This window comes from Dermochelys coriacea, chromosome 8 (assembly GCF_009764565.3).
Source record: "Dermochelys coriacea isolate rDerCor1 chromosome 8, rDerCor1.pri.v4, whole genome shotgun sequence".
Lineage (NCBI taxonomy): Eukaryota > Metazoa > Chordata > Testudines > Dermochelyidae > Dermochelys > Dermochelys coriacea.
In genome coordinates this window covers 48,895,751-48,912,713 of record NC_050075.1, presented here as the reverse complement: position 1 = coordinate 48,912,713, position 16,963 = coordinate 48,895,751, and the positions used below count along the sequence as shown (strand labels likewise).

At 43.6% G+C, this 16,963-nt stretch overlaps 2 protein-coding genes across 8 annotated transcripts in view; one reads left to right on the top strand and one right to left on the bottom strand.

The window, feature by feature from the left end:
* The window catches only part of DARS2 (aspartyl-tRNA synthetase 2, mitochondrial), a 32,541-nt gene extending 26,104 nt beyond the window's left edge, over nt 1–6,437 (bottom strand). For 2 of the 5 annotated variants that reach the window (XM_043491099.1, XM_038412517.2), the window contains exons 1-3: nt 6,009–6,143; nt 2,632–2,816; nt 1,041–1,140 (exon numbers count right to left, since the gene is read on the bottom strand). In XM_043491099.1, the coding sequence (XP_043347034.1) occupies nt 1,041–1,140; nt 2,632–2,758 (227 nt within the window). In that variant the 5' untranslated portion in view covers nt 2,759–2,816; nt 6,009–6,143. Of the gene's footprint in view, nt 1–1,040; nt 1,141–2,631; nt 2,817–5,785; nt 5,956–6,008 lie in introns of those variants that run through there. The other 3 variants (XM_038412518.1, XM_043491101.1, XM_043491100.1) reach the window with 3 other exon arrangements.
* CENPL (centromere protein L) lies at nt 6,033–15,807 on the top strand. 3 transcript variants are annotated; one of them, XM_038412522.2, is made up of 5 exons: nt 6,033–6,278; nt 11,702–11,878; nt 12,074–12,325; nt 13,221–13,763; nt 15,439–15,807. In XM_038412522.2, exons 1-5 carry the CDS (start codon nt 6,033–6,035, stop codon nt 15,508–15,510), a joined length of 1,290 nt encoding a protein of 429 aa, XP_038268450.1. In that variant the 3' UTR covers nt 15,511–15,807. The 3 variants fall into 3 exon arrangements, with proteins under 3 accessions (XP_038268450.1, XP_043347041.1, XP_043347042.1); XM_043491106.1 differs by having other exon boundaries at nt 6,033–6,305; XM_043491107.1 differs by lacking the exon at nt 6,033–6,278 and adding an exon at nt 6,843–6,861.
* Nucleotides 15,808–16,963: the final 1,156 nt, after the last annotated feature.

Here is a 16,963-nt window from a genome sequence, read left to right as displayed (position 1 = left end):
CAAAGCCTATGTTAATATCTTGTATTTCTGGGGATATTGTGGCTTTCATCTCAAAGCACTTTAGAAACAACATGAATATAGGAATCACATTACTCACTTTGGAAATCAGGGATGAAACAAATCTTTAATTTGGATTAGATTCAGGTACCAAACCAGACTATAAAAAACTATAACAGCAGCGCTTGAATGTGAACACTCATCCATGAAGAATAAGAGTTTTGAATATACAACATAACATTTACAGCCCCTTGGTACTGAACATGCTCTGTTCTACTACTAGCAAGATCTGCTATAGCACTTTTCACCTGTAGATCTCAGAGAACTTTACAAAGGAGATAAGTATCATTCTCTCCACTTTAGGAAAGAAGGAGCTAGTAGGAGGGAATCCCCTCTGACTGATTAAACAGGATGCTGCTCTCAATATGGTAGGAAAAACAACTGAAGCTCCTCAGCCTCCCCCACAGAGAGCTTCACTGGATACGGTGAAAGCCAATGGACATAAGGAAGCCTGTCCATAGCTTCCAGTCCCACTTCCCTTCTGGGTCCTTGCAAGTTTTAAATACTACTCTGACATGAATCTCGTTGTTCAATACCAACACTTCAGACGGGGCAGAGCTGGGAGGAATGTGTGCACGCAAAGGTGACTTTCAACCCCTCTTCTGGGACCATGAGGGGGCCTGCTTGACCACTGCATAAGTTAAAGCAGCCTTAGAGCTACTCTAATTTACACTGTGCTTTCTGCAGCTCCTCAGTAGGCCCAGGAAGCAGAGAACAGCCATAATGCATGCACTTGGGCCAGACCCTGACCTATCCCTACACCCACGTCTGGGCACAGGGCACTTAGAACTGTTGCTCTACACTGGCCAAGAAGCCACCTTACACAGAGGATATTCTCAGGAAGGGGTTTCCTCCCATTTTTAAGCCCCTTTATGCTGCCAGGGTGGTATAAAGGGCCGTTAACATAACCAAGAATCAGGCCCTAGGAGCTGCCTTGGCTCCAGCAATGTAACCTATCCTCCATCCATGTGGGCTGCATTTACCTTTGGTACTGAATCCATCCACACAAGGTGACCTCTTGGCCAACATGAGCAGAACGCAACTCTCCGCAAGTGTTGGTCCGAGCCACAAAGCTATTGAAATCTTGAGACAAAGCCACAGAAAAACAGTTTCAATGAAAGCATGAATGCTAATGTAGGTATACAGTAATGAGCGCTATCTTATTCAAAGATCACTGTACAAACACAACAAAAAGGACAGTCCCTGCCCCACAGAGTTTTTTGTTTGTACAGTGCTTACGACAATGGAGTACTGGTCTAGGATTAGAACTCCTATGCATTATGGTGATGCAAATAAATAAAAATAATAATCTCAATGTGTTTTATGGCCATATACAAGCAGATCATTTCTTCCACCACTAAAATGACTTCTTGGATGGAAGCCAGCAGCCTTTAAGGATAGCCTAGAAATACTATTTCCTTGCCTAAAATGGTTTGTAGAGAATACTGTATATCCAAAGAAAACAACAGAGACAACTTTAGGGAGGCACAATTGAAACATGGCCATATGTGAACATAATCAGCTTTCTAAGAATCATAACAGTGATGTTTGCCATACCTTGCGTCAATCAACCTGTATATACCAATTCTGGCAGCCTAGGTTGATGATCTGCTTATGCAAAGTGTAATAGGTTTGCTGATCTCTCATCCTAATTCCAGCACGGTGCTCTTTGAAGTTAACACGACATTTAAGCATAATCCACCACATTTGCCAATTTCTTCTCAAAAAAGACCCAGGACAAAAATAGCAAAGGATGCTGCAGGTATTTATTGAGTCATGTTGGCTGAGCTGTGTTGGGAGTTGAGGAACAGAGTAGCACTAGATCAAGGTCTAAATGTATTGACAAAACCACATAAGGGAAAACTAAAAAAGTCTCTGCCTGCTTTATACAAGGCTAGCAAAGGCCTGATCCAAAGCCCATTGAAGTTAATGGGAGTCTTCCTATTGATTTCAATTGGCTTTGCATTAGGGCCTTAGACAATAAAACCAGACTGGTCAGTTTCATGTTCTGGTTGTTAAACATTCACACAGTGCTCTTGGGTTTTAAAGTTTATAGTATTTTAGAAGGTTAAAGGGAGATTGTCAACTTAGGCACATTCCTGCCTGAAAACATTTCACCTACTATTGCTACAGACCCTTAAAATTACTAGGGGGAAAAAAATTTCCCTCACTTTTATGTCAGGCACAGTCACTTTTCTCTGTTTGTGCAAGTCCTTCACACTACAGTAGGAGAAAGGGAAAAACCGGTTTTCAGACAGGAAAATGTGATTTGAAAGCCACAAAAAATGGCTTTGGATCATGCCCCATGTGGGAGTAATGTGCAAAAAGTAAATAGCATAAATGGGTTAAGGTCTTTTTTAAAATATACATTTAAAAAATATCTAGAGGGAAGTGCTAATACACGTCTCATTTTAGTGATCATTTAACTTTCTGTCTGGATTACCATAAAAGGCTCTGTCACCCAGAACAAGAGCAAAGTTGAAGATAAGACAAAGATACAAAACCTATTTTTGTAAATTCAGTATGTGAATATAAAATATTGTATTCAGGAGACTTCTCCCCACCCCTGCTCACCTGATGCTCTTTTCTCTGAGCTAAGTGCCAAACTGTTGGAAATGTATCTGCACCAAGGTCTGTTTAGCTCTCTAGAGAATAGACACAGCTCACTGTACAGCACTTGCAGCCCGTGGCGGAATGACATCTTACAATCCACAACAGCGAGATCAGAAACAGAAGGGCAGTCCTGGATCTTTCACACTCTGGACAGTTTTAGGAAAAAACAACATGGAAAGTAATTTCACTTTGCAACCCTCAGATTCTATTCTTCAATCAGTACTTGTGTCAAATTCTCTCTTGACTGACCAGCTGCCCTTATTTCCCGGAAGGGTCCACATGGTCTAGTGCAGAGGCGGACAAACTTTTTGACCCGAGGGCCGCATTGGGGATCCAAAACTGTACGGAGGGCCGGATAGGGAAGGCTGTGCCTCCCCAAACAGCCTGGCCCCTGCCCCCTCAAGCCCCCCACCCATCCATCCAACCCCCCTGCTCCTTGACCCTGCCCCTAACTGCCAGACCCCACCTCCATCCAACCCCCCCCATTCCCTGTCTCCTGACTGCCCTGCCCCTATCCACACCCCTGCCCCTTAACAGGCACCCCGGGACTCCCACACCTATCCAGCCCCCCCATTCCCCATCCCCTGACCTTCCCCCTCCCAGAACCTCTGCCCCATCCAACTGCCTCCTGCTCCCTATCCCTTGACTGCCCCCTGGGACCCTCTGTCCCTTACCTCACTATCTACTCGTACAGTGATTAGCACAATAGGGCACCAATAGTGTAATATAAATAATAACATGTACAAACTCCACCTTTATTCCCCGTCTGTCATTCATACTAGTTCCTGTCTCCCTCAGGCCTGCATAATATTAATACTTTTTATGTGTATAGCATCTTCCATCATCAAGGAAGATCTCAGTAGGAGGTCTATAAACCACTTGCTAGTGATGTCTGGAAAGAAGGCAGGTCAGGTCACATGGCAGTGGCTCCACTTTCTTGCTTCCAACTCCATATAATTCAATGAGTACAAAAACTGTCTACTCTAGATATGCCCTAGAGATAATCAGACTCTTCATGGCAAAAAGTCAGCCCTTACCTACATACAAAATAGTCCCAAACTAAAGGGGTGTGTGGGTGTAAACTTATTGAGTCCAGTGCACGTTTGCTTACAGACACTCTTATTTCCATTAAAGGGTCTCCTATTTTTATATAACTTATTTTTTTTTTACATTATATCAAAATAGGACACTCAATCTGAAATAAGAGCACCTACCCACAAACTTATCAATAAATAATTAAAGGTGAGATTTAAAACAGACTTAGGCTGACTTACATTTTAAAATGTTACCAGCATAACTATATCAGTAATCAGAGTGGTAGCCGTGTTAGTCTGTATCAGCAAAAACAACGAGGAGTCCTTGTAGCACCTTAGAGACTAACACATTTATTTGGGCATAAGCTTTTGTGGGCTAGAACCCACTTCATCAGATGCATGGAGTGAAAAATACAGTAATAGGTATATTTATACATAGTACATGAAAATATAGGAGTTGCCTTACCAGGTTGGGGGGGGTGTCAGTCTAATGAGACAATTCAATTAACAGTAGAATACCAAGGGAGGAAATCACTTTTGTAGTGGTAGTGAGGTGTGAGTAACAGTAGGGGGAAATTAGTATGGTAAAATTAGGTTTTGTCATGACTCATCCACTCCCAGCCCTTTTCAGGGGCTCGTTCACCTGCACATCTACAATGTGATATATGCCATCATGTGCCAGCAATGCCCCTCTGCCATGTACATTGGCCAAACCAGACAGTCTCTAAGCAAAAGAATAAATGGACACAAATCTGACATCAGGAATTACAACATTCAAAAACCAGTAGGAGAACACTTCAACCTCTCTGGTCATTCAATAACAGACTTAAAAGTGGCAATTCTTGAACCAAAATAACCTTCAAAAACAGACTCCAATGTGAAACTGCAGAACTGGAATTAATTTGCAAATTGGACACCATCAAATTAGGCCTGAATAAAGACTGAATAAATCCTAAATATACCTGCTACTGTATTTTCCACTGCATGCATCTGATGAAGTGGGTTCTAGCCTATGTAAACTTATGCCCAAATAAATTTGTTAATCTCTAAAGTGCTACAAGGACTCCTCATTGTTTTTTTAATATCAGTAAAGGGTGTGATTTTTTTTTTTACCAATATAGTTATGCTGATAAAAGCCCTAATGTAGATGCAGTTATACTTGTATAGGACACTTTATATTAATATAGCATATTTCACTTTGGAAATCTGGAATAAGCTATACCGGTATATAAGATATAAAAAAAGACACATATAGATATAAGATATATAAAACACACATATAGCTGTGTCTACAATGGGGAAGGGGCTTGCCACTTTTTCCCTCGATTCAAGCCCAGAAGGCACCATTGTGATCATGCAGCCGATGAAGTGAGCTGTAGCTCACGAAAGCTTATGCTCAAATAAATGTGTTAGTCTCTAAGGTGCCACAAGTCCTCCTTTTCTTTTTGCGAATACAGACTAACACGGCTGCTACTCTGAAACCTGTCATTGTGATCACGTAGTCTGCGCATAACGCAGGCCAGATCACGTCTGGAAAATAATTCCTAGAGCAGATCTTTTAGCAAGACATCCAGTCTGGATTTAAAAATGGCCAGCAATGGAGACTCCACCAGGACCGCTGGGGACTTTAACGATCATAGTGGCAAAACTCTGGAGGGCAGAGGAGTTAGGTGGCTCCAGGCCTGGCCGCCATTACAAAGAGTGGGGTTGGCCAGACCAAAGCAGGTCCGGTGCCATCTGCGCACCCGGGAACGCCAGACCCCCCCGTAGCTGCGGCAGCTCTAGGCACGGCTCAGCCCCAGGCCGTGTCACGGCTCCCCACGGGGGACCGCCCCGTTTCCAGCCCAGCCTGCGAGCCGGCCGGGCTGCAGGGCCGACGCGCCACCGCCAGCAAGCGCCGGGGCGGGGGCCAGTAACGGGCCGCGAAGCACCAGCCCGCCCACCCGACGGCCCAAGCTGGGGCCCCTCAGGCCGCTGCTCGCGCTCCCAACGGGGGCCTTGTCCCGAGTTCACGGTGACAGGCGGCCGCCTTTTGTCGGCAAAGGGCTACGGGGGAGCGGGGAGGAAAGGTGCCCGCGAACCCGCGGCTTTCCGAGAGTAGCCAGCCGGGAGAGAACCCAGGCGTCCGGGCTCCCGAGCCCAGCACAGGCCCCGCCCCGCCCCGGAGTGTTCGCTCCCTCGGGCGGCCCTACGGCCCCAGCCTCTTCCTGCCGCTGGCGGCAGGGGCTTGGCTTCGACTCCCCACCGCAGACAGCCGCTCTCCCTGCCTCACACGCTTTTCTTTTCGCGCGGTCTCGGTCCCACCTGACGGAGCGCCAATCTCGCCAAATGTCCCTACCCGGCTACCGTCGCCCTCAGTCACCACGTTTGATTAGGCAGCTCTCCGCCCGCACTAAACATGGCGACGGAGCAGTTGTGCATCACGTGACGGGATCCCTGGCTCCGGCTCACGCGCGTGCGGGTGGTCCTGCCGCAGGGGCTGCCGGGAAGCGGATTCAAACGATCTTGGCGGAGCGCGCGAGAGCCGAGTCCGCAATGAGGCGATCGGGGCGGCCTAGTCTCTGGCGGCGGCAGGTGAGAGCCCGGCGCCCTGTGTCTAACGTACGGAGAATGATGTATTCCCCACCGTCCGGTAGCGGGAGCCGGGGCGCTGGCGGCGGGCTGCTCGTACAGCTGAGCTGAGCTGAGCTGAGCTGGCGCGGGGGGGGCCGATCTCCTACCGGGGATGGTGACTGGTGAGCCCGGAGATCGGGGGAGATCTACCTCCCTAGCGGCCCCCTCCGCCTTCCCCGTGCGGCATGACAGGGCCAGGTGTGACGCAGGGAAGGGGGAGAGGGAGCTGTTTGTGTCGTTACACCGGCCCCGCGCTGGGGAGGCACCAGGCTCCCCGCCCCACCCATCCTGCGGCAGCCGGCTGCGAACCGGCCGCGACCGCGTGCAGAGAGCAGCGGCTGGAGCATCTCGATGTGCTGCTGTGTTAAATCTTCCCCTTGCAGCCCGCTTCATCCCCAGCGTGCTGGGGCCTGTGACAGACACGGAGGGGACAAAGCGCCCCCCCCCCAGCTTACAACCCAGGGCAGACTGGAAGGAGGGCATAGTTTAGAAGATCTTTCACAGGCATTAACGTTAAGCTGACTTCAGTACATTGGAAAAGGCGGTGGGGGGAGTTATGTAGGAAACTTTTCTGACTAGAAAAGTTAACTGCTGGAAATAGCCCACCTTGCTTGTCACCATGAAAGGTTTTCCTCCTTCCCCCCCCCCCCGCTGCTGGTTATGGCTCATCTTAAGTGATCACTCTCCTTACAGTTTCACAAAAAGAAAAGGAGTACTTGTGGCACCTTAGAGACTAACAAATTTATTAGAGCATAAGCTTTCGTGAGCTACAGCTCACTTCATCGGATGCATTTACATACATACATACAATGCATCCGATGAAGTGAGCCGTAGCTCACGAAAGCTTATGCTCTAATAAATTTGTTAGTCTCTAAGGTGCCACAAGTACTCCTTTTCTCTCCTTACAGTGTGTATGATAAAACCCATTGTTTCATGTTCTCTGTGTGTGTGTATATAAATCTCCCCACTGTATTTTCCACCAAATGCATCCGATGAAGTGAGCTGTAGCTCACGAAAGCTTATGCTCAAATAAATTTGTTAGTCTCTAAGGTGCCACAAGTACTCCTTTTCTTTTTGCGAATACAGACTAACACGGCTGCTACTCTGAAACTTTTCTGACTAGGGTGGTTGAAGGTGTGACAGTTTGGGGACAGGTCTGTGTCAGCTTAGGAATTCCATGTTGGGTTTGGTAACATTTCCACCTCCCCTCTGAATGTAACTTTCAGTGTGGCTTTAAGCATTTGTTGTTGTAGCAAAAAAAAAAAAAAAACCTGTTGTAGCAGGTACTTGACACCAACACCCTGGTTTCAGAGTAGCAGCTGTGTTAGTCTGTATTCGCAAAAAGAAAAGGAGTACTTGTGGCACCTTAGAGATTAACAAATTTATTTGAGCATAACACCCTGGTCTGCATCTAAAACTGAGGTTGATCTAGCGATTTCACTTAAAGGTGAGAAAATGCACACTCCAAAGAAATTTAAGCTGACCTAAGCACCACTGTAGGTACTGCTAGGCCAGTGGATTTGCTACAGTGATGGGGAAAATGCCTTCCTCACTCTAGTGAGTGTCTGCATTACAGTGGCGTAGCTAGGAATGCATCCGATGAAGTGAGCTGTAGCTCACGAAAGTTTATGCTCTAATAAATTTGTTAGTCTCTAAGGTACCACAAGTACTCCTTTTCTTGTAGCTAGAACTGTGGTGCTTGTAGTGTAGTAGTCATACCCCAGTTGAAGAATTTATCGCCAGGTCTACACTACAGACTGATGTTAGTATAACTACATTGTTCAGGGGTGTGTGAATGATGTAGTTATACCAGGGGTTCTCACAACATATTTTTGTGTGGCCTCAGAGTGCGGCCACCAACTCTTGCTGGTGGCCACTCTGACAATTTTTCCTAAAATAATTAATTTTAGAAAAAACAAATAAATATGCATTTATACATGTCCAAATCATTATAATTTATTTGTGTAGGGGGCTGGTTTTTTTGCAGACTCAATTAAAAAAATATGTACAATTGTTTCTATTCTTTACTGGACCTAAACAGAATAGAAACATAAATAAGGTGCTTTGCATGTTTTGCCTTTTTTTTTTTTTTTTTTAAAAAAAAAAGACTTGCTAGCTTGTAAGTCTGCTACTGTGAAAAGTGATATTTGTATATTTGTTAATATAATTTTTCACAGCAGACTTGCTAGCTAGCTAGGAGGCTATGAAAAACGATATTAGCAATATCACTTTTCACAGCAGACTTATACTCAGCCCTGGCAAGCTGGGGAACAAATTAAGGCCTGGATGGGGAGGTGGGTAGGGGGCTCAGGGGTGATGGGAATCAGTGAGAGCCAGGAGGATGGGGGTGGGAGGGGAGACAAGGGCAGGAGCCTAAATCCCTGTGGCTGGTGGATGGAGCCTGCTGCCACACGGCCAGAGACTGCCACCCAAGGACTGAGGCCCAAGCCCCACTGCCCCCAGGAAGGTGGGGAACCCATGCTGGCTGCCTGCTTCTACAGTGTTTGTGTCTCTTGAAGGGGACATAGACCAGCCCCTGCTGGTGGCCCCAGGGGAGGGGCTGCTGCATTGCTTCCCCCCACGTTCCCATCACTGCCCAGGAGGCTGTGGCTGCAAGAAAAGTTGCATTTGAGAAACTCTGAGTTATACAAACCTTAACCCCCCATGTAGACACTGCTTTGTCAATGGGATAGCTTCTTCCATCCACATAGCTACCACCTCTTGGGGGCGGGGTGTGTGGATTAACTACACCTAAGGGAGAGTTCCCTCCCGTCAGCATAGGAGCATCTTCACTTTAGCACTACACTGATGCAGCGTTTTAAGTGTAGACCTGCCCTATGTTTGGGAAGCTGTGGCAGAGTAGCCAAGGGCCATCAATGTTGAACTGTTCTACCCCAGTAGAAGAATGAGTTTGACACCAGCAGAGCCATTGATTTTGATCCACTGTTAGACTAGAAGCCCAGCGGGTAAGAGGTTTGTTGCCTGGAAATTCTCCAGCAGAAGATTCTATCCCCGGAACAGACCAGTGTCGTCCAACACCACTGGGAGTCTGGGACAGGACCGGCTCGTGACAGAAGGCACTTAGGCTGTGGCTTTGTTCCTTACGTTGTATTTGATCTGTGAGAGTATTGTCATACAATTGCGTGCCTTAGTATATTTTATGAAGGTAAATATTGTTGAGGTGGTGGTTCCTACTTGCTGTTTGTGGGGAAAGCAAGGATTTCTATGCTGAACAGCTTTTACAATTTATTAACTGTGTCTAGTACTTTGATCCTAGGAAATGCGCTTACATTAAAATAAACTTTTAATCTCTACTTTAGCCAAGGTGGATAAAAACATGGTTTTTAACTTTTAAATGGTTATTTTTGAAAACAGATCCATTTATTGAATTTAAATCAAATATTTGTATGTGCATATTGCTAGTTCTTCCATCTCATTTTGTAGTCAAATTGCAAAGGTGAATATTTTGTATTTGTTTTGTTAGTTTCCTAATTCTTAGTAGACTTCATGCAGATTTCTTTCTACTAAAAAGTTTCTCTCATTTAAAATATTCTTTTATACTGAACAAAGCCCAGGGACTTGTAACAACCTTGATAAGCAACTAGCCAATGTTATATTTACAGCCAGCACCACCTTCCCATGTGAACATACATAAGAGCATAAGAATGGCCATAGTGGGTCAGACCAAAGGTCCATCCAGCCCAGTATCCTGTCTACTGACAGTGGCCAACGCCAGGTGCCCCAGAGGGAGTGAACCTAACAGGTAATGATCAAGTGAGGTAATAATCAAGTGATCTCTTTTCTGCCATCCATCTCCACCCTCTGACAGAGGCTAGGGACACCATTCCTTACCCATCCTGGCTAATAGCCATTCATGGACTTAACCCCCATGAATTTATCCACCTCTCTTTTAAACCCTGTTATAGTCCTAGCCTTCACAACATCCTCATGCAAGAAGTTCCACAGGTTGACTGTGCGCTGAGTGAAGAACTTCCTTTTATTTGTTTTAAACCTGCTGCCCATTAATTTCATTTGGTGGCCCCTACTTCTTATATTATGGGAACAAGTATATAACTTTTCCTTGTTCACTTTCTCCACACCATTCATGATTTTATATACCACTATCCTATCTCCCCTTAGTTTCCTCTTTTCCAAGCTGAAAAGTCCTAGCCTCTTTAATCTCTCCTCATATGGGACCGTTCCAACCCCCTAATCATTTTAGTTGCCCTTCTCTGAACTTTTTCTAATGCCGGTATATCTTTTTGGAGATGAGGGGACCACATCTGTACACAGTATTCAAGATGTGGGTTTAACATCGATTTATAAGGGCAATAAGATATTCATCTTATTCTCTATCCCCTTTTTAATGATTCCTAACATCCCGTTTGCTTTTTTGACTGCCGCTGCACACTGTGTCGATGTCTTCAGAGAACTATCCATGATGACTCCAAGAGCTCTCTTCTGATTAGTTGTAGCTAAGTTAGCCCCCATCATATTGTATGTACAGTTGGAGTTATTTTTTCCAATGTACATTACTTTACATTTATCCACGTTAAATTTCATTTGCTGTTTTGTTGCCCAATCACTTAGTTTTGTGAGATCTTTTTGAAGTTCTTCACAGTCTGCTTTGGTCTTAACTATCTTGAGCAGCTTAGTATCATCTGTAAAAATCATATGCTGAACTTTGAGTCAAGAAAGCTGAATGCTTCAACCAGGCTATACTCCTCCATCAGGGTTTGCAGTTTGAACTCGATGGGATTTGTGCTTCTAAATTACTTGGGTGCTTCTGAAAATTTCACCATGAAGCATGGGCTTGGAAGCTTAATTTTCTAGGCTCCCATCTTTGAACATTTTGGCCCGTTTATAAAACAATTTGTAATAATTCTGTTAATCAATTGCAATCTAAACTTTTCATTGTATGCAGTCTCTCTAATAAACTTATTGTCAGTTCAAAACAAAATTGCTTCAGTGTTTGATTTCATGCTATTAATATCTTTTTAAATAAAACAACAACTTAAGCATGTGCACAAGTGTCCGAGCTAAACTTTAAGTACATTAGTTCCTTTCATGTGAGTAAAGTTATGCATTTGCTCAAGAGTCTGCAGGAACATCACCTTAATTTTCATATTTATAATAAATATTAAATATTTGTCTCTTGCCTATAGCAATTCTGTAAAATTCAAATAAGAGACTCTACCGTAGTGGGCATTTGAATTAGAAAGAAACATTTATAATTTAGTTTATCAATTTGAATTAGTTTTACAAGGGCTCTCTGTGATCAGACTCAATGATTTACAAATACTTTATTGACTTAAATTAATAATTTAAATCACTCTACCCGACTATAGCAAGTTTTCAGTCTTTGGGCTCTTTTCATTGCATAGGATATGGATACTCCTGATTCTGGGGGCAAGACCCGTTTAGGAAGAAAAACTGCAGAAACTGGAATCAACTTTACAAATACTACTCGTTTCTCAAGAGGTTTGACGTTCACCAGGACACACACCCTGTGTGGTCAGAGCCCAACTAGGAGAATAATTCCACAAACATCTTTACTGCAGGTGGGCTTTTAGTAGTTTAATATAACTAAAGAAAATGTGTCTATTCATATCTTAAATCAGTTGTCACATCTTATATAAATAAGAATAAAAACTGATTAGCCTGTATATTTGATGCAGTGTACAAGTGTTTCTTCAATTTCATTACAGGAATTGTGGGCAGGCCTAGAAAACTGAATACTGTTCTCTTGATTCTAGGAAAATGCGGATCCTCAGAAGATAGCATTCCTTCTACGCAAACAATGGACCTTGTATAGTGTGACCCCCATGTACAAATTCTCTTATGGTAATCTGAAGGAGTATTCTAGACTTCTGAGTGCCTTTGTTGCCACTGAAAAGCAGAAAGGACTTGCTGTAGAAGTGGGCAATGATCTTGGTATCAAAGTGATTTTGTCCACCCTTTTAGGACTGAAAGGTACAGATCAGGACCAGGCTGCAATCCTTGTCCAGGTAAGGGCTGCAGCTAGCACTGTTGATAGCAATGGTGTCTTAACACTTCTGAATTGCCTCACTGTAACATGTTAAAATATTTATGGCTGCTACTATAGTAATTTTCATATATTCTGTGATTCAAACTTTTTTTGCATCTCTTTGCTTTTAACCAATATGGTTCTTGTCTGTTTTTAACACCCTCATGGAATTCTTCATAAACTGTTGATCTGTTCAAACATAGACTTGGGAACAAATCTTTGTTATAGTTAGAGGACAGAAGTAGGAGTTAACACTCTTCAGTTCTCCTCTGTCATCAACTTGATGTAGGATCTTGCATGGGTCATTTAATATCAAATGGATATAATGCTACTTCCCTGCCATAGTTAAGGCCTATTAACACTCTGAGGTCCTCAGAGGAAAGATGCTATTGAAGTGCAACATTTTGTATTGCAATTATTGTAGGAAGATTAATGCACAGTGCAAATGCTGCATTAATGTAGACTTATGGGATGCTTCTATTCCCATTGAAGTAAATGGCAACACTTCCACTGACTTCAGTGGGAGGAGCCAGGCCATTTATAGGCATAATAGATGAATTGCAAAAACTGTCTTTAAACAGTCAAGATATCTAAAGTGGTATAATGGCATAGAAACCAGTGCAATGCAGTATCAAAACTTAGGGTTCTGGCTAGGCCAAAATCTTTAAATTGGGCACCAAAACCCATATAGCACCTCTGAAAATCAAGCCACTGATCTGGAGCTGATTCCTTCTGATCTCTTGCTATTAAAATGATATATCAGGGGAAAATTCTTGTGCTTTAGCAATTCTTATTAGAATCCATTTCACTCTGGCTAAGAACTGTCAAATGCACTCTAGAACTTGAAGATGTAATGCAGACATTTTTTCTTTTAGATTGCATTAAGATCTCAACTCCCATTTGAAAATGCAGAAGACAAAGTGGTGTGGTCAGGCTGGTTCTGCTGTATATCTGGAGATGATCTTTCGGAAAGTGTACCAGAGGATTTTACCTGTTTATCTTTGTTCCTTGCAAATGGGGCAGAGAGTTACACAGCCATAGTTGGTAGTTGGTTTCAGAAGACCTTTGACTGTTATTTCAGTCGTTTAACTATCAGCCCACTCAATCTTGCCTGGATGGCTGCTATGTGGACTGGGTGCAAAGTGGACAGTCATATGGCTGCAACAGAACTTGTTTTCTCTGTGCCCTGCATTCCCCAGTCTCTGGACATTTCATATGCCATACACCCTGAGGATGCAAAAGCCTTATGGGACACAGTGCAAAAAACTCCTGGGGAGGTTACTCAAGAAGAAGTGAATTTATTTATGGACTGCCTTTACTCTCACTTCCATAGACACTTTAAGATCCACTTGTCAGCCACAAGACTGGTGAAAGTCTCTACATCTATAGCATCAGCACACTGTGATGGGAATATAAAGGTACTAAACTGAATTCCAACTATGAGGTTTTGATTAACACTGTTCTAGCCAGTATAATTAAAATAGTGCTACCTGGCCAGAAAGAGCTGTCCCTAAAGTTGGAGGCTACTTGATTCTCGTAACTGATTCCCCCCCCCCCCCCCCCCCCCCCCCCGCAATCAATTTAAAAATTTCAGCCTCTACCAGATATAACTAGTTTCCAGTGGGTTCCACAGCACATCTGGCAGTTGTACAGTCAACATTTTGTATTGTGGTTGTCCCCCCAGGCATCGTATTGGTCGCTGTACAAGCACAGAACAAAGACAGCCCTTGTCTCATTTTGGCTAAAATTTGGATTTAAAAATTCCAAACTTATACAAAACCTACAGCCAATAGAAACTACAATTGACTTTTTTGATATTAACTTTTTTTTTTTTTTAAAGAAAATCCCATGTATTTATGTGCAAGGCTATGATTTTTTCATTGAGGTTGCAGAAGTCACGGAATCCGTGACTTTCAGTGACCTACATGACTTCAGCCCTGGGGCAGGGGGACCTGCAGGGTCCCCCTGCCCCAGATGATGGGGGTACCCCACAGCTCCTGGGCAGCAGGGGTCCCCAGAGCTCAGCATGGGCCCCTGCAGCTGCCCAGCTGCTGCTGGTGGTGTGGGGATCCTGCAGCTGAGCTGCCCCTTTTGTCATGGATATTTTTATTAAAAGTCATGGACAGGTCACAGCCAATAAAGAAAAATTCAAGGAAGCCTGTGACCTGTCCATGACTTTTACTAAAAATATCTGTGACAAAAATCTTAGCGTTACATTTAGATGCTAGCACAATGTTGGGACTGAGACATAACATGGTAATGACTAGTGTATTTTCACTGTCCATGCTGGGAAATGAAAAGTTAAAAGAAAAATTGATTTTTTCTAAAAATTGATTCATTTATAATCTGAAGTGCTAGCACCATAGCTAAAGAATTAGGTTTTAAAGTTGGAAGCTGCCAAATGGGTGCTGCCAATCTTAAGTATCTTTCTCATTTCATGGCTGCTTGGCCTATTTAACAATTGACTGTAGGAGCCCTGACTCATTTAGTGGGTAGGAAAATGCACAGATGACCTTTTTAGAATGTGAACTCTTTAAGGCAGGTAATGCTAATTTGTACAGTACTCAACACAATGTGACCCAACCTGGTTATGATCCTTAGACACTACAGCAATATAAATGTTCAATAACAACTTGGCCTGGCCTGAATAACGAAGAGTTCTGCGGGATCATCAGATATCACTGCTAAAGAGAGGTGGCAGGAGGGTGGAAGAACAGAGTGGCCAATTGTCGGTGCTTCTTCCAAGGAGAAGTGAGGGGACAGAGTGGCTGGGACTTCTCTCTCCCTCTTTCAAAGAGGAGGTGGGAGCAGAGTGTCCCTTGAGCTGCTGATCTTTTCCCAAGATGGGAGTGAAGATCAGAAGGGCCCATGTAGAGGAGGAGGAGATAGGATGCTAGCCCTCATGTACACTAAACAGGAGGAGTCCTGCAAAGAAACAGGGAAAGTAGCATGGTGATGAGATTAACCCATAGTGCAAATCCTTCACTCCCCTCAGCAGTTGTCAGTATGTGTTCTACACATTTAAATAGCAATCAGTGATTTAAATAGCTTATTGTATTTCTGTTCTGACTACAACTAATGGTTTTCTTGCAGATCCTACATAGCAAGCACCTAATAGGAGTGTTGACGCTGCTGACAGAGCTGGCGATCTCACAGATACAATGAAATCTTGTACTCTATACCTGCTGTCCTAAAAAACTTATTACGGATGCTCTGCTTGGATCACATTAAGTCCATCTGCAGTAGATTCATGTTTGAGAGACATTGACTGCAGAAAGCTGGCTTTCCTGCAGATTTTTTTAGCCTCACAAAACTCCAGTCCATGAAGTGAAAGTATATTAGTTTCATTTGACCTCATTGGTTCCTGGACTGAAATCTACAACTGGTAATGAAGCAAAGAGGGCCATAGGAGGAAAATTATAGATGCACATTTTGCTATAATAAAAAGGTCACATCAATAAAGTAACATTTTGTAATGGGTTTTTTAAGTATCATTTAAAGGGTCAGGCATGAGATGGAATACTGCTCCTTCTGCATAGCCTAGATCAGTGGTTCTCAATCAGCACACAGCTGTGACCCATGTGACATCCTCAGGGCCATACAGGTAGTATATATATTGTGTGGATGTGGCTCACAACACAGAGAGAGCTGCATAAGCAACCCACAATGGTAAATAGATTGAGAACCACTGACCTAGATGCTAACACAGTAGTGCAGGAGGGTGGTGCATGTAATATAGGGCAGAAAAGTCTGTCTGTTGGGATTAATTTCTGCAAGATTCAGAAGCACTCCCCTATGTTTGTTGAGTGAACAGCGAGATATTCAGAAGAATCAGTATGGCCTTGGTATCGGTGCACGTGAAGTAAAAGCCTCCTGCTTCCAGCTCTGCTATTAGTGACCTAAAGCAAATCACTTAACCTCGATGCCTCTGTTTCCTGAACTACACAATGGGATACTGGCTACATTTAATATAGCTGTTTGAGTTGTACAAATGAAAAAGTGTTGTACGGTAAAATGAGATTTTCCCCCCCACAGTGCAAGTACATAGGAGAGAAAAAAACCCTCTTTGTTAGTGAAGCTAAAGTCAAGTAAGAGTGTCAACCTCTTTCACTCTTACTTGATTTTGCTGTTGAATGTACTAGCTCCAAATCAATGTGAAACCAGACTTCTGCTCAAGCTGCATTTTACCTGCCGCAATCTCTGCTAGTTCAGTTAAATGATCTTATTCTTTACCTTTGACTGGTACATAATAGCACTGGTGCTGCTGAAGTGGGCACTAATAGCGCCTTGCCTACTCTTGAATTTGTCTATATTTAAATACTTTGTGGTACAGACCATCTTTTTGTTGTTTGTACAGCACATGGCACACTGGCTATGACGAGGCTCCTAGGTGCTTCTATAATACAACTAGCAGGCAGCTGCTTATGTGGCCTGACTTTCAAAAGTGCTGAGCACTCACCAGTTTCCACTGAGCCATGGCTGCTGTTGAATGACAGGTACTTAAATATTGATTTTTTTCTTCTTCAGAGCATAGTTCCATAGTCTCATTTTTTAAAATCTTGGCTTAAGTTTTCATTTTCAAAAAAAGTACATTCTAGGCCTTGTGTTTGGCAAGAGA